This window comes from Toxoplasma gondii, chromosome IX, assembly GCF_000006565.2.
Source record: "Toxoplasma gondii ME49 chromosome IX, whole genome shotgun sequence".
Taxonomy (NCBI): Eukaryota; Apicomplexa; class Conoidasida; order Eucoccidiorida; family Sarcocystidae; genus Toxoplasma; species Toxoplasma gondii.
Genome location: NC_031477.1, coordinates 3,164,390 through 3,181,702, shown reverse-complemented (window position 1 = coordinate 3,181,702; position 17,313 = coordinate 3,164,390). Strand labels below are relative to the sequence as shown.

At 50.3% G+C, this 17,313-nt stretch overlaps 1 protein-coding gene across 1 annotated transcript; it reads left to right on the top strand.

The window, feature by feature from the left end:
* Positions 1-4,996: 4,996 nt before the first annotated feature.
* Positions 4,997-16,122, top strand: TGME49_289310 (cullin family protein). Its single transcript, XM_002368325.2, has 15 exons — positions 4,997-6,448; positions 7,087-7,186; positions 7,459-7,644; positions 8,127-8,193; positions 9,025-9,215; positions 9,779-10,042; positions 10,461-10,818; positions 11,318-11,407; positions 11,813-11,912; positions 12,343-12,746; positions 12,929-13,036; positions 13,631-13,878; positions 14,548-14,644; positions 15,261-15,328; positions 15,560-16,122. The coding sequence occupies exons 1-15, from the start codon at positions 6,138-6,140 to the stop codon at positions 15,716-15,718; spliced, it is 2,751 nt and encodes a 916-aa protein (XP_002368366.1). The 5' UTR covers positions 4,997-6,137; the 3' UTR covers positions 15,719-16,122.
* The last annotated feature ends 1,191 nt before the right edge of the window (positions 16,123-17,313 follow it).

Here is a 17,313-nt window from a genome sequence, read left to right as displayed (position 1 = left end):
CTCGCTACGGAGGTGACAGTCCGACACAGAGAGTTCTAAACGTAGTGCGTATCAGCGTGAACAAGGAAAATTTGGTTCTCGACCTCCGTTGAGGAAGCGGGCATATTCGAGAGCAGCAGGGGAGGCGGTTGTCCATGCTAAAATTCCAGAAAGAAGGTTAGGTGAAACAGTGCGCAAGTGCGTGGTGTTGCGTGGGAGCGTTTGTGTTCATGGAGTACGTGCTGCGATTCACAGAATCTGAAATACCGAAACTCCGTGCTGATATCGGGGTTAAGACTGTGGCTGAACAGCGAGAGTGAGACGCGCTGGTGAGGGGCTTTGCTTGTAAGGCTTGCGAGGAAATTCTCCGAACTGATGAGAATTCAACAAGTCACAGGCTGTCCCCGCGACTCCACCAACAGCCGAGGCAAGCAGAAAGTGGCAGGCTTGCAACAGTCGACTTCACTCCACCGGCTGTCAGCGCATAGATAGGGAAGTGGATGGTGAGCGTATTGGACAACGCACGCGCGAAACTGAAACTGCAGGCCTTTGGAGGGAAGCCGAAGCGCTAGGTTTTCAGATTGACAATCCGGAAATCGTGTAATACGCTGCAGAGGGCACTGGGAATGCAGCAAAGGACTGAACGGCCAGCATTTTCTCTAACCGCAAACACCACCCCTCCTTTGCTAAGTAAATGGTCACTTCCCCTGTGGTTGACTGCTTCCCTTTTGGGAACGATCTTGGCAGGATTCTTGAATAAAATCTTCTGTCACTTGCTGCAAGATCGCCTCGTAGTCCCATGGCTCATCTTTCTCGATAATCTGAAAATCACGGAATACGAGTTCGCGTTTGGCGCTGTTCTGTCGAGTGAGAAGACACGGAAACGCATGCGGGACACGGACTTGCATTGCATTCACAAAAGGGCGATGTCATGAAGCCTCGTTTTCTGCCGTGCGTTTCCTCGAAGCTCACCGCACATACAACAACCAATGACAAGCCCTGGGCCTTGAAACTTATCTAGAACTTCGTAACAGGCGGTAAAACGGAACCCCGATGCCACAGAGTTAGAGACACAGGGAGCCTCTCCACCACTTTGCTGCATGTAACCATACCGATGGATCTGCGCACAGGCCGACAAGAAGCGGGGCAAGATTAATTCCGAACTCTGGAGTGCAATTCAGAAGAGCGCGTAGGTCTTTTTCTTTCTCGTCAGAAGCAGCAGGCGCCGGAGTGTCCGACTCCGGAAGCGATGGAGTCTCAACCTGGCCTTCACTGAAGTCAGAAAAGGACAACGAATTCAATTGCAGCTTAGATTACATGTACGCGTCATTTGACTGCACCTGTACGCCAACGGGTGTATGAGTATGCATTCATTTATCAATACAGACATATTTTGCATTGCAGTGTTTGTGTATGTGGTTGTGCCAGGCTAAGCATGGGTGCCTATCTTTCATACACGGGAGATTGTCTCATGTGCAGATGCTACAGAGGGCTCGTGACAAAGACTCAGAATCATATCAAGCGAGAAGTTGCGGTCAGGGAGACGCCTTGTAACCGCACGTTGGAGCTGTGCGCAAAACTGCTGTTGGGATGAGCTTCACCTGCATTGTTCGGATCCATCGACGTCGGCTGCGTCATGAATGTCAGGAATGTTATCTACTCGGCTTCTGCCAGCCCACTGATCATTTTGAACTCGTGCTCCCAGTTTCTCGGCGCCTGTTCAAGCCGAAGTTGCACAGATATACGTGCTTCCTGAGACTGCTGTCTGTCGCATGCGCAGCTAATGAACTAAAGCGGCATCTTCGACGAAACGCATAGCTGGTAAACCGAACAGGATGACAGCGTGGCCTCGTGCGTGCTTCTCTTGATCCTGTGTTCACCAGCTAATGACAAGTGAAATGCATATGGCGGTATCTGCGGATCTCCAGCCGCGTTCCGGTAATGGCTTTTTCTCTGACGATTTGTGACAACTGTTAGAAAACGACGTCGTAGACCAGCAGAGTCTGTCACAAAGACTCATCCTTTACACGTCAAGAAAGGGCCAACCCGAACCACCTCGGGAGACGAGCAACGTAGTTCTTTCCCCTCGTGGCCGCACACATTCTAGGAATTCATCTTGGGCAGCATAACAGTGAAGACAGCGAACAGCTCTTCCCCACTCCCGTGTGTTGTCAAATTTGCTTACGAAATCTCCCCAGATCCATCACGTCGCCACTGATCTTCGGCGTCGCCCTGTGTTGCCACACTGGAATTATGGGCGCCGAGGAGGAACTCCGTCGGCTTCGTTCGTGGTGTGAAACAATTCGGGTCTGCGTGTACGAAGCAACCGCGGAAAGCGTCGCGTTCTCTCAGTGTAAATCGTTGAAAGCAGTATCATCCCCTTGCGGGTTCTGGTAAATGTGTTTGACGGAGTTTGCCTCCTCGTGGTTGACTAGAAGCACGTGGTTAACTCGGTGAACTTTGCCGCGGTGTGCCTTCTCAGGGACGGAGCTACGAGGGGAGCCGGAAACAGGTGGGAAGTCGCAGAGCGAGTAAGAGCTCGGTTGAGGATCGGAACGAAACGCGTCTTGTTTCTTTTGGCATCCCCTTCGACGGAGTCGTTTTATTCGTCGCGAAACTAGAGCGTTTCTTCCTTCTTGCGTGCATATATTCGGTGTGTCTCTGCTAACGCGCACACTTGCGCTTCTTCTACGCTGACTTCGCGCAAGAAACGCCCCACAAGAAGGAATTCCCTAAACTTCATAGAGGTGTAAACAGTGACCGTTACAAAACACAGCAGGCCTGGCTCAGACACAACTTTTCCTAGACTCCGGAGAGGGAACCTAACGCGACAAGCGCGGCAAATGTCTTGCACACTCCAAAGATCGGATGCGCGACAAAAAAATGCATTCGGTACATGAGACATCACCTCATCTGGCTGTTCCCCCGAAAACAGGAAACGTTTACCACCGGCTTCTCTGCAAATGTAGAATGATCCGAGGTTTAGAGCAAGAAGGCACCTGCGGAACTCTGGCGAAAGCTTGCCTGTGGCTACCGACAAACACGCACACCTGCATGTGGCCTGGTCAGTATACGAGGCGAAATTGTAGAAGAAATCCGTACAGCCTTTGGGTATCCTGTTCGACAGCACGCAGACGGCACGCTGCCGCTAAGTGAATTTTTGAGACTGTGCTGGAACAAAGAACTCCATATTAACTCGCGAGACTCCCAAGGCAAAGAGGGCGGCTTTCACACAGTCCCTTTTTAGAGGCACCATGGAACTCACCAAGCCAAGTCTACATGTTATCAACGCGGTACCCCCTCCTTGCCGAACCAGGCAAAAAATTGCAGAACCGCAGCTTTGCCTTCGTTTTTTTCGCAACCTCGCGGATGGGAGAAAAACAGAAATTCGGTCTCTAGTAGACATCGGTTGCCCACGTTGCCTCGCGGACGGAGTCGTGTAGAGGTGGCACCAGAAAAGAGAATTGGCATTCTTGACATACAAAGGCTACAGCGTTTCGAACCCGATTTAGTTGGATGCATGAACGTATCACTCTTCACAAATACAATCGGCGAGAGCTCGTTTAACTTACCTGTCTTACACGTGAATTTACCGTCGCTTCCCCTGTCTGTAGTGAGGTAACTGTAACCCCGGTCCGGTGTGAAATCTGAACGTAATGCATCCTGGGAGTGTGTCGTTGTGTTAGACACGTCTCGTTTTTCGCTCTAAAGCCTCTTAAAAGGGAAGGAAGACACTTATTAACACAATTCGGCTACGATAAATCCTGTCAATGTGGGATGCTTCCCTCAGGATAGAGAACTTTCGCCACTAACTCGAAAAAAACGGAACCAGTGGCACGTCACTTTGACGGTGTAGGCTTACAATCCTTAGCTGTCTGTATCTCGCAACTGCATATATTCAGTGTCCTTGGAGAAAACGGGAGTTTTTGGTCTCCGATGTCGTGAAACAGACGGTTCAGGCTTCTTCGCTTTCTGCGTAAAAGGCAGTTGCTCTCGCCACAGTCGACGACTTTCTTCATTCTAGCGAAACCTGCGAGAGGCCTCCCACACTTCCAACCCCGGATGCGAAGGCCGTTAAGCACATGTGGTGGAAGCAATCAACCACTTCCATTTTCATAAAGATAAACATATATATACATGTACATGTATATATATGTTTATCTTTATACGTTTCAACCGGTGTACAGATAGGGGCGCCCCCGACGGCAGAAGCGCCTTGAAAGCGATGCGCCACAGTAGAAATACATTGGTTCTACACTTACCTTGAATGACGCTCTGAAACTGCCATGCTTTCAGTGCTTCTTGGATTGTCAAATTCACTTGAACTTGAGCTTCTTCAGATATTGAAGAATGACCCTATCAAGACCCTTCGCACTCTTTCCCCAGAAGCCATGGTACACAAGTACCCTGTATGCAAAGCTCTACACACATGTACTCCCTCATCTACGATCATATGTGTAAATACATATATGTCAAAGTGGTGTTTCATTTACATACTTGCAGATAGATCGACAGATATATCCGTATGGCCGTAGCTGTACGCGCCTTCAGTAGTGTACAGAATTGGTATTATCTGAAGAGGTGCCGAGGAGCCGCTTTGCAGTAGTTCTCTGAGAAGAAGTATTTCCCTTCTCGTTTCCGTGCCTCGCGGCGGAAACTTTTCGTTGCTCGTCGATACACCGAAACGCCCGTAACTTGGACAGAACCTGCGGGCTGACCAACGTTTCTTGGGCGCGCTCGGACTTGTCGCTCGCATTCCTGAATTGTGTCCCAAACTGACGCACTGGAAACAGCTTTTCTGTCTAAAGAATGAAGCTAAAAAGGTCGTTCTACCGTGTGCAAACGACATTCTCCCTTCTTGAGGAGCTGCGACATCTCGGAGAACTCTTTTGAAAAACCTGAGCGCGCGCAACGCACATTGCATGCTCAAGAAGACCTGCCTGGCGAGCCTTGGCTTCTTTCCTCGTTTTCTCTCCGGTGTCGTTTCCAGCCTCCTTTCGCTCTGTACCTTAGTCTCCTTCCTTCTCGCTATTCTTGATGGTTTTGATGGTTTTTCGCTTCCCCTCCACCCTAAAATCGGCTCTGCTGTCGGTCCACCACCACCGCGCGCGGCGGTGTGTCTTGTTCTTCGCACATGTTCTTCTGTTTCTCTGGAGAGAAAAGAGAGCGTTCTTCCTTAGTCAAAACAGAGGTACCCTCTCTTCAGAGGCCTTGAAACGGCGCCATTTTTCTCCCTTAGTCTTCTCTCCTCTTCTCTCGGTTTCGCGAAACCGCAGAGACACCGGCGCTCGTGTTCGAGGCCAATCTGCTTGAAGGAGCCGCCCAGAGTAGGTTTTCCCGCTGGCGACTCCTTCCTTCTGTTTTTCCTCTCTTCCTCCCTCCTGGGGTACGTCTCTCTGCTGTGCACAGTGTCTTCTTCACCTTTGGCTGCCTACTCGACCTTCCTCCACTCAGTCTCCTCATCCCGTCACACCGCCTGTCTCCCTCCGTTTCGTTTCCTGGCGTTCTGCCTGCTCCGAAAAAGGACCTCGATTTCCTTTCAAAGTGCAGATTTCTACGCTTTCCTCTCCTCCCTGCCCGCCGAGAAAATCGATTCTCCACGGTTGTCCTTTTGCCTCTCCCTCCACCTCAAAACACCGTCCTGACCTCTCGCCTTTCAAGTCGTTTCGGCCTTCCTCGTCGCCGCAGTCTCTACACTTCTCTCCTTTCCGTTCTTCTGTCTCTGCACTCGCGGCGTTTGTCGTGGACGACCGTTGCGAACTTTCTTCGAGCGCAGAACTCCAGAATCTGTTCAGTCTCTGTGGGTCACAGACACGCGCCTTACGCTGCGAGTGGAGAAGGTCTCCCTGATGTCTCCTTCCTTCTCCCGCCCCGCCTTTCCCTCTTCGTCCGTCGTCTGCCTTCTCCCTGTTTTTGCTCTCTCCTTCCTCGTTTTCCGGTATTTTTCACTTTCTTCTGTTTCCTAGTCCCCGTCTCGTTTCTTCCTTTTGCCCGACTTCTTCTCAGCGAACTGCGAGAAGGCAAATCCTTTACCACGGGCACCACCAGACGAGAGAGAGAGACACGATTGTCTTTCTTTTGCTGGCCGCTTCCTCCTGCTCTCTCCTCCTCTCTCCTCCTCCTCTCTGTACCTCTCCGCCTCCACACTCCTCGACAGGATGACAGCGACGCGCGCGTGCTATCTTCCTTCTTCCTCCTCCTCCTCTTCGTCTTCTTCTTCCTCTTCCTCTTCTTCCTCCTCGTCTTCTTCCTTTGCGTCAGCTGAAGAGAGAATGCCGCCTGCCATGGGAGTTGCGCGCGCAATGGGAGGGCCGCAGGGCGTGGTGGATCTCGAGGCAGGCTGGGCGATGCTGCGAGACTGCGCCATTCGTCGACTGGAGCATTTCTTGAGGACCGGCGAGGCTCTCGGCAGACGAAAGGACGGCAAACTCTGCATCTTCACAAGAAAAGAGTACTCCGACATGTATACGTAAGCGCAGTCTTTTCTTCTGCGAAACGGACGCTGAACTGGGAGAAGAACCTGCGCATGCAGACAGAAGGAATCGTGCGTCGAAGCTTCCAGAGACACCCGAAAAAGCTTCTGTGCCTGCATGCAAAGCGAAAACGCCCCAGGAGGAACAGGGCACTCTCGCAAGGAAGCGACATTCGAAACAACCAATAATTTGCCCCAACAAACCGGCGGCTCTTCTCTCCGGCCTACACACTTGACGCAACTTCTGTGCAGGCGACATGCGTATATATATATATATATATATATACTTCTTTACAGAGAGAATTTGAGACTCAGAGATACTGATGAAAAATGAGAACGCAACTGATACGGAGGAGAATATATATATGTGCAGAGATATACGCAGAAATGGAGACAAAGAGAAAATAGATTCAGATGGAAATAACGCCAAATATACCTATATATATATATATATATATACATATACATATCTGTATATGTATGCAGATATGCAGAAGCATATGAATACTTGCATCACGTGTGTACATGCCGACAGACGCGAGCGGGTGCAGCGCCTTCTTTGGGTGCTTTCCGGTGTCTCGACTGGGCATTTCGCGAGTGAGAGGTCAGTGCAGAAATCTTTTGTCTTCTTGCAGGACAGTTTATAACATGTGTACGCAACGGTACCCGAACAACTGGTCTGCCCAGCTCTATCAGCGCTACGGAGAGGCGCTAGCTTCGTATGTTAATCGCGAGGTGAGGAGAGCTGAAGAAACATTTCTCCGTATTCTTCGGACTTGCCATTCGTGTCTTCCCATGACTCTTCTATATTCCTATACACCTGCAGCATACACCTAGGTTTTACGACATATATATATATGTATATATGTATATATATATGTATTTATAGAACGGACTACTTATGCGGATGTGTGTGTATTTTCTCCTTTTTTATCTCTCGACTTTTGGCTGCGTCTCTTTCGTCGTCACTCTCACTTTCCGCTGTACGCGTTTCTGCGGCGCTGCAGGTAGTCCCCCGCCTCGAGGGCTTGACAGAGGAAGAGCTTCTCCGCGAGTTGCTGCATCGGTGGAAAAACCACAAAATTTACGTCAGTTGGCTGGAGCGATTCTTCGTCTACCTGGATCGATACTACGTTAAGCTTCAGTCTGAGGAGCCCCTCCATCACAAGGGCATTCTAATCTTCAAGGAACTCGTAAGACGAACTCAAAAACATGAAACATGTGCGTGTCTCAGTAGAGCTGTACACATGCATACATCTGCATATGCGCGCGTGCTTTTACGATTATCTATATATATACATATATATATATATCTATATATCTATCTATCTATCTAGATGTACAAATGCGTACATCATGATATATGCGTGTGTACGCGTATGTGTACGCGTGCATGTCTGTTCTTACGTAGATGCGTATACATGTGTGTGTCTGGTTATCTGCTAAATGCATATATCCATATGAATGTCTACACAAACACTGATGCAAGCGAAGCTGGGTGTAGGGCATTCCCCCAGTTGACTGCGAAAGATAGACAGAAGAGTTTGACTCCAGGGTCCTGCACCATTCAGGCCACCCCTCCGAATAAACAGCGCCTATAATTGGGTCAATTTGTCTCCGCAGATTTTTATTTTCATTCGTTCTTTTCCGTCGTGAGACTTCCCGTGTGTCTCAGGTTTTCAATCGCGTGCGTATCCCTCTGAGAGAAGCGATTCTGCGCGCGATTCAGAGACAGAGAGAAGGTGCGTTTTTCTTATTTTCATCGTTCTCAGTTCATTCTTGATGAGCTAAGAAGCAGACGCCCGCTTCTGTCTCTCCTAACCTCCCTCGTGCTGTGCTTTCTTTCTCTTCTCGTTCTCGCCGCCTTCTGTCTCGTCGGCGTCTTGCTTCGTTAGGTCTTTCTCTTTCCTGTCTCTTCCCCCCTCTTGAAGCCTTTGCATCTTCCTGATCTACCGGATGCTCGGCTTCTCTGGCGGTCGCCGACTTCTGGTGTCCACCGTTGTAATCAGTTTCCTTTCTCCCTTCTCTGCTTTTCTTTCTTCTCCTTTTCTTGCTGGAGGTCCACTCAGGAGTCTTCACAGTCCTCATAAGGTTCTCTTTATATGCAGGACTATATACATATATACAGCTATACACACACAAGTACCGAGATACACAAGCATATATATATATATATATATATATATATATGTTTGCGGACATATATTCACGTATACAAGTAGACATATGTAACTATATATCTACACATATATGTATGTACGCATATATATATATATATATATATATATATATATATATATGCATGTATATATATGCATATGTATGTATATGTGTATGCATACATTTGTGTGGAAAGGGGGTTTCGTTGGTGGCCACGGGTGAGAGCGCGAGAGGGCGAGTGGGAAGGCGTTTGCGGTCTGCGAGTGTTCTCGCTCGCGGGATCCAAGGTAAATTGAAAAGAGAAGAACTCCTGACTGGGGTGCGTAGCGGCGTACGCCTCCGGCTGAGCTCGGACCTGCTTCGACAGCTTTCATTTGATGGTGGAAGTGAACTTTTTCGCCTGCTGCGCCCAGGAGAGAGAGTGGATGAAGAGCTGCTAGGAGACGTTGTCTTCATGTACATCGGCTTAGACGCGAATGGCCTGTCTCTGTACCAGCGAGAGCTGGAAGATTATCTCTTGCCTGAATCGAGAGATTACTACGCCCGCGTGTCTGCCTCTTGGGTGGTGAACCTGTCCTTCACAGACTACATGCACCACGCACAGGTTCGCGTTTCCATTCCGAGCAACCAGTGGAAACTCTTCAGAGGTCGGGGAGTCCAGCAGAACATGTAAATCTACATACACATGCTCCTGAGGTAGTGAACGCGCTTCCGCGGATACGTGGATCCAGACGAAACGTACGTTTTTGCTGTCTCTCCCCCCTCGGCGCGTCAGCCGGTTTTTCTCTCGGTCGCTCCCTGTTTTCCTTTTCTTGATTTTACAGTCTCCATGTCTAGTGCGTCTACAACCATCTCTCTTCTGCGACCAGCTCTCTGTCTCCCTCTGTCTCCCTCTGTCTGCGCTTGCTGCGCGTTCTTCTCTGCATGCGGTGCGGGGAACCGCAAACTCTCACACTGGCGTCGGTGTCTCCGAGGAGTCGCGGCGAATCAAGGCTGAAGTTTCGAAGTCCTTCTTGCAACCGACCTGGCGTCCAGAATCTCCACTTTCTAAGACTGTCTGTAGCCGGGGGTCGCCGCTCTTCAGAGCGTTGTTGAGTCGTTCAAAGCACTGAGTATCCGGAATTCTTGCCCTTGACCTGAACCTGCTTTTGCTTTCTTCGTCAACAGGAAGCTCTGCTGGCGGAACAGAATCGATGCGCCATGATTCTGCATAGATCGACGAAGCTGAAGCTCCAGGCGGTGGTCTTCGATGCGCTTCTCTCGGCGCGACAAGATCAACTTCTGGAGAAAAACACTGCCATCGAATTTCTCCTCGCTCGAGACAGGAGACAGGAGCTCAGACTCGCGCACAGACTCTTCACCTACGTCGACGGCGGCGTCGAAGCAATCGCCCTGACATTCAAAAACTTCGTCACCAGCCAAGGAAACAAAGTCAGGCACATCCGAATATATATATTAACATGCATATGCCTCTCCTGATGCACGCGTGAAACTATACATCAATATATCTGTCTATATAGATAGATATGGATATATATATATATATATTTATGCGCATGCATACCAGGTGCTCAAGTGCAGGTGAACATCTATTTACATATATATATATATATATATGCATATATAAACACAGACCAGTGTTAGGTGCTTGACTACCGGTGTGTGCATGTTTGTGTCTGACGGTTTTTCCGTGGAGGAGATGGCGAGTCTTTTTGTGCCGTGCGATTTTCTTTATGCACTGAAGTGCCTTGGTGGCGGCCTGCAAAGGCATAGAGGCCAGTGGAAACTGGAGGCGAAGATGTACAGGTCTGCCGTTGCTTTTTGCGAACTCTGCGCGGATCCTCTGTAGATCGTCGACCAACGCCTCGCACAACTCGAGCCGGCTTCTTCTCCTCCCTCTGCCTCGCCGCCGGCTTCGCCGTCTCCTGCGTCGCGGCCTTCCGGTTCTGCGTCGATTGCGGAGGCGCAGCAGACTGACGCGGCTTTCGTTCAGCAGCTCCTGGATCTGCATGAACGGTCGAAGAAGGTTCTCGAAGAGTGCTTTCTTCTCTCTTCGCCGGCCTCTTCTTCGCGCTCTCTGCTCGGCGTCTCCCCACAACAAAAGCTCTTTCGCCCATGCGAGGAGACACCATGGAGCGATGCCGGCAGGGACAGCGGGGCGCTCTCGAGTGCGCCTGACCCGCTCTTCCAGAAATCTCTCAAAGAAGGTCGGAAAACACTCAGAGCCAGTGCCTCCGCCGCAGCTGCACCTCGCTGCGCAAACGACAATTTCTCCGTATAATACCATGTAATCCTTTCTTGGTCGTATGCATATACATGTACATTTATATATATATATATATGTATATGTATATATGTATATATATATATATATGTATATGTATCTACATGTGTGCATGGGAGTGACTAGGAATTTAGAGCTGTGTAGTTGCTCTTGTACATGTGGAGTTAAGACTGAACATGTCTAGGGACTTTTCTCTGTTTCTGTTTCGTTGCATGTATCTGTGTATGCGCCAACGGAGGACTTCATTTCCAGTTGTGTATCTCCTTCGTCTTCAAATGCCTCAGTCCTTCGCTTCCTCCTTTTCTCTTTCTGGCTCCCCATTTTCTTCCACTGTCGCTTCGTCTCTCCGTCTCGTTGCCTAGCTTCTCTCTTCTCTTGAGCTTTCGTCCGACTGGAACTGTGTGACGGTCTGACTTTCTCAGCGTTTGAACACTTTGTAAATCGCGACATGGGCCGACAAAGTTTCGCTCACCTGCTGGCGATTTTCTGCGACCGCCTCCTGAAGAAAACAAGTGAGGAGAACTCGATCTGCGGCAGGCGCTCGCGGTCGTCAAGACAAAGGGGAGATCGTGTGCGGATGATGAACAAAAAAGCGAAACACAACGGCTGAGAAGTTGCGTTCTTCGCGCCTCTCGAGGAAGCAGCCTTTTCGTTGAGACGCGCAGCAGAGTCGCTTCCTCAGAGAACGGGTGACTTTGCCTCTTCTTTTGCAGAGAGACTCAGTTCCTTTTATTCCCCGACATCGCGGACTTGGAGGCAGACGGATGGCCTTCGATGCCGCGTCGGTTTCTTGTGCTTATTTCGTCGCTTCGTTTTTGTTCCGGGCAGGGATTTGGTTGCCACAGAGGTTGGGGATTTCCTTTTCGGTTTCGTAAAAAGGTCAAACTGTCTCAGAGATGCGGTGCGTTCGCATGCAGGCGAGAAGAGAAGTGAAGAACAAATCGAGAGCATGCTTGTCCGGGTCGTCGAAATGTTCAACTATGTCACCGAAAAAGATGTTTTCGCCGAATGTTACCGGTTAGAAGACAAGTGAAAGACAGATGCGTTTTGCGACTGAGACAGTTGTGTTTTTCCTCTCTTGTTTCTCTCGTTCTCTTCGTCTTCTGGGTGTCTTAGGTGCTCTGTGTTCTCTTTTCATCTTCTTTGTGTATTTCGCTCCTCCGTCGGCTTGCGTCTTCCTCCATCTTCTCCTGTCGTCATTCTCCTGTCTTCGTCTCTCTTCTTCCTTCTTCATCTCTGCACAGCCTTCTCTCTTTCGTCTCCTTTAACTTCTTCTCTCCATGACTCTTCGCCTTTCGTATCGCTCCTCGCTTCGCTTCGCTTGCTCAGTTCTGGTCTCCTTTCTCCCTTTCGTTCTTTTCCCTCCTCGTCTCTGTTTCTCTCCCCCGCTGTCCTGTCCTTTTCTCGTTGATCTCCTTTTCCCAAGTTCTCGAGGTTTCTTTTTCAGCTCGCAACTCGCTCGACGTCTGCTGCACGAGACGTCTGCGAGCGAGGACTTGGAGAAAAGCGTCATTGGAAAATTGAAGCTCAAGTGCGGTGCCCACTTCACCTCGAAGCTGGAGGGGATGCTCCACGACCTGAATGGAGCTGCAGACACCTACCGCAAGTTCCTCGCGTGGATTTCCGAGGAGAAGCAGAAAAGGCCAGCAGAGGCGGAAGCTGGCGAGGCACAGGCTTCCGTCTCTGGAGAAAACGAAGAGAAAACTGTCGAAAAGCTCCTCGAAAGAGTGTCTGTCTCCAGCGCAAGCGCTCACATGCAAACCGGCGCCACAGGTCACGGAGTCGCCTTCGTCGACGGCATCGAATTCTCCGTCCAAATCCTCACCACCGGATACTGGCCTACCTATCCAAGTAAGAAAGGAACGAAAAGCAGACAGCGGAACGCGTCAACGCAGAGGAAACAGACACCAAAGAGAGCAGGAGAGACGGAGACGAAGATATGAGAGACGAGGAAGAAACCGAGAGAGAGAGAACAAGACAGTGGCAGCAGGTGGAGGAACTTCTGCATGCAACGGATTTCGTTTCTTTTTCAGCGGCCCCGGTCAACCTTCCCGCCTCCATGCAGCTTTGTCAGACCGTCTTCGAAAAGTTTTACGCAAGTCAGACTCAGCACCGGCGGGTCACGTGGATCCCAGCTTTAGGTAAGTTTTCTCTTTGCTTCGCCGGTCAACTCCTGTCTCTCCTTTTCTCTTGTTTCTCTTTGTTTCCCTGCAATCGTTTGCTCTTCTGCACCGGGACAGGCGTTCGAAGGCGCGCGCGCCTCAAGAGACATGCTTCAGGCTGCCTCTGCAGTCGAAAGCGACCTCCTTCAGTGGGTGGAGAGAGAGAGAGTCCGCCAAGGACGCTCTTTCTGTCCCTCTCTCCTTTCCTCTCTTTGGGTTTGCTTCTTCCTTGTCTCTCTTCTCCGCTCTCTGCGCCACCGTCCGCGTCTCTCTCTCCCCCCTCGCTCCTGCGTCTTGCCTCCTTTTTCTCCACTCGTCTCTTTCTGTCGCCGCAAGAGGGAGGTTGATCGGTGCTCTGTCACAATTCGCGCCCCGGACGCTCTCACCGGTCGCCTGTGCCTCCGTTGCCCGTGGTTTCTCTCGTCGTTTTTCCTCTCCCTTCCTCACACATTTCTCTTCGTCTTGCCCTCTCCTCGCGCGTCGCGCTTCCACAGTTTTTATCCTGGCCCACCTGTCTCTCGCTTCCTCTCTGCCCCTCTTCCACTCTTCGGCTGATCTTTGCTTTGCTTGCAGGGACGGCGTCTGTGAGCGCAATGTTTCAGAAGAGACATGACTTTATCTGCAACACATACCAAGCTTGTGTCTTGCTGCTTTTCAACTGGGAGTCGGCGCACCAGCGATCCGAGGCCGAGCAAAATGGCCCTCGAGTAGATCCTCAACTCTCTCTGTCGACCATCACCGCCGCTCTTGGCCTCGACGACGCGACGGCGAAGAAAATGCTCGCGAGCTTCTTCCTTGGCAGATTCAAAATCATCAAAAAGGTGACTGTCGAAACTGAGGAGACTCGAGGTGTGCGAAAGGCCTTCCCCACACGCGAAGGCCTGATGGGCACCAGCCTTGCGTCTGAAACGAGCAAAGGTGCCGATGAACGGAGCAAGAGACGAAGGCCCTGCAAGGGAGAGAGACATACGCAGGGACGGAAAAGCTCCGAAAGACAGACAAAAGAGAGAGCTTCAGAAGGAAGAAAGAAGAGAAGTCTTTTCGCGAGACAGAAGAGAACAGAGGAAAGGTCTCAAATAGACCCATGAGAGGGAACGAGACGCGAATGAGGCACCTCTTGGCATACATCTCTGTTGCGAAGTTTCCTGCCATGACTCGAAGCTTTTCTTTGGTCAAGGCGCCTTCAGCGAAAAAGTCGAAGCACGCATCTGCAAAGTGGAGAGCAGCCCCCTCATCTCAGTCGAGGGAAAAAGCATGCACAACGTGAAAGATCGCCCTCTCAAATGTACTGTGTGGACCATGGCTCTAAAAAGAACTTTTAGCGTTTTCTTTTGGGCCATTTGTCTTTCCTGCGAAGCAGAGATCACCCGGCGTCCAGTCCGAGGCGCCGAAGGTTCGGGAGCGTCGAGGGTCTTTTTCTGCATTTTTCTGCGATTTTTCTGCGATTTTTCGTCATTTGTTTTGCCTTTTTCTCCCGTGTGCCTGTACAGCTGAGTGATGATGCGTACGCGGTGAACTCGGGGTTTACCTGCCTCAACCGAAAGATCAAAATACCTACTCCCGTTCAAGAGGAAGTCCAATCGCGAGGTACGGTGGCTTGTTCGTTCCTCTCGCGTTCCGTTTTTCTTCTCCTCGTGCGTTCCGCGTTCTTCTCTTTGTTCATCTTCTGTTCCGTCTTCTTGCTGTTTCCTTTTTCGGTCGCTGCGCTGTCTGCTGTCTGTTTCGCCTCTTGTCCTCGTTGTCTCGCGACGTTTTTGCCCACATCTTCTCTTCGTCTCTTCCTGCGCCCTTGCCTCTCGCTGATTCCTCGCTTGCGTCGCACCTTCCCTTCCTCTTTTCTCGTCTCTGTTCTCTCTCGCGCCGGTCGTTCCTTCAGCCTCTGTTTCTGCCTCGATTGCTCCGTGGATGCCTCTGTCTCTCCCAGTCTGGCCTTCTTGTCGGGGAAGAAAGAGCGAGAGAAACAGAGAGAGTTAAGGAGAAAGGGAGAAGAGCAAGACATACGTGACGAAGAAGCCAGAGTTGCCCTCTGCACGCTGCTGTGGGCGGAGTGTATCAGCGCAGTTTGGAGACGTACTCTGAGGCGATGAGTCAGCGTTGTTCGCGCGAAAACACAATCGCCCCGCACAGAGAATTTTCTTCTTTCTCTTTCCTTCTAACTCTCGTCAGCCGCCAGATGTTCTCATGTGTGGATCTTCGTCTGCAGAACGCGTCGAAGAGGATCGATCCATCGCTATTGAGGCGGCAATAGTGAGAATTATGAAGGCGAGGAAGGTAGGCCCTCAGTCGAGAGAGACAGTTTCGAAAGAGAGAGAACACAACAGAGAGAATAAGGAAGGGGAGACTTTAATGTATCGAGGGAACATGGGGGGACAAGCAGAGACACGGCGACAGCTGTGGAGTGAAAGGGCAATCGTAGACGCCCGGCATTTTTCTTCGATGGGAGGCGACAAGACAGGAAAAGCGAGTCGCTCGTTCCTCGCGCCGTGTTTGTCCTCCCCTCAGACAATGCAACACCAGCAGCTCTTGGCAGAAGTTCTGAGTCAGCTGAGTTTCTTCAAGCCGAATCCGAAACTGATAAAGAAGCGCCTGGAGCATTTGATCGAACGCGAATTCTTGGAGAGAGACGCAGAAAACACCAATCTGTATCGATACGTCGCCTAGGTCCCCACACGCAACTGAAAAGGTTGAGGAAGGGGAGGACATCGACAAGAGGTCGAAGGCAAAGAGAGCATTCGATGCAGACAGGTCTTTCTCGCGTATAGAACGGCACCGCAGGAGGAACGTCAGAACAAGATGGAGAGACAAACGCGCATGTCAGACTGAGAGAGCGAGATCGGTGAAACTCGGATCTGGTCTTCGTCTTTGTCGAAAAGAGAGACGTATCTTTACCTCTTCGAGTCGTGAATCTCCCTCTCTCCTTTCACTTTTTTTCGTGTCTCAGTGCCTTCGTTCTCTTTTCCTTCTGTGCCTTTTCTCTTCCATTTCCTCATATCCGTCAACAGAGACACAACTAAGAAGGCAGTTTGTTTCCGCCCATCCGCTGAACATGAGAGACGGAGTGCTGCGTTTTCTTCTGGAAAAAGGTGCAAATGTTAATTCTGAAAAGTCCGAAGCATGGCGAGCTGCGGCCGCATGTAAAGAAACGGAGACACAGCCCACTGAGTGGGTATTCACGAACGTCTTTTGGGGTGTATCCGGGATATGTGTGGAGGCGCCTGAAATGCGAAGCCAGAACTTCTGAGCGATTTCCTCTGGAGAATACTCCAACACAGACGCCACCCATCCAAGTTCCGCGTTTGTTCTTAGAATAAACGACATGAACTTTCCTCGCATGCATACATATCTGTGAACAAGACCACAAACAACTCCACGAAGATGTAGAAGATTTTTGTAGATGCTCTAACTTGTTCTCATGTGCATGTGTACTGTAAGCCGCGCAGATCAAGCGACGGTCTACGCAGGCCTTGACTGTAGAGAGATGGGAGACAAACAACTTTCAAGGAATGTGGAGAGCGGAAGAATCGAGACGAAAACCGGCAAGAAGACAGGTCATGCAGTTCTCGCACAGAGAAGAGAAAAAGCAGCATGGCCGTGATTCCCCTTTTCCTCTCCATCGCGTTCGTCTCCAGTGCAAGGAGAGAAGAAAGAAATGCGACAAAGCTTTTCCATCGCGTGCGTTCTTGCCCCTGGTGCACAAACAAACGCGGGGACATGTGGGGAAACAAACAAAAAGGAAGAGAAAGGTTGGACACAAAAACGATAAGAGGCGTTCGCCGCTTGCAGCGGCACCTCGAGGCTGTCTCTCTCTCTAGAACATGCAGGTCCTCTTTCTTGGATTCTTGACCCAGACGAGAAGAGACGCGAAGCTCACTCTCCCCCGCGTGCTAATTGCGTTTTGTCTCGCTGCATGCCCGACACGATTTCCGTGGAAGCCAAAACGCCACTGAAGACAGAAAACAACTTGGCGCGCAGCGCAGCAGTCACACCTGTAATTCTCAGCTCATCCAGAATGACGAATCCAAAATGACATATGCAAATAAATAGAGCCATCTTAAACATATATATATATATATATATATATATATATATATGAACTTGTATGTAGACTTTCAATGCGCGCAGACGCAGGGTTCAAGCATGGGACATTTGCGGGTGTACAAGTCTACCAGTGGAAGGGGAAGATAGAAAAGGTGTATCTGGGCAAGCATCGGGAGGATTGACTTTGCTGTTTCTCTCCACCACCGAACTCTCGGCAG

What these genes read in the sequence shown, in the direction of transcription:
- TGME49_289310 (XM_002368325.2), top strand. Translation starts at nt 6,138, where the DNA reads ATGACAGCGACGCGCGCGTGCTATCTTCCTTCTTCCTCCTCCTCCTCT. An exon ending in CCGCCTCCTGAAGAAAACAA is followed by an intron (nt 11,408 to 11,812) that starts GTGAGGAGAACT and finishes GTTCGCATGCAG; the next exon opens with GCGAGAAGAGAAGTGAAGAA. An exon ending in AGAGGAAGTCCAATCGCGAG is followed by an intron (nt 14,645 to 15,260) that starts GTACGGTGGCTT and finishes CTTCGTCTGCAG; the next exon opens with AACGCGTCGAAGAGGATCGA.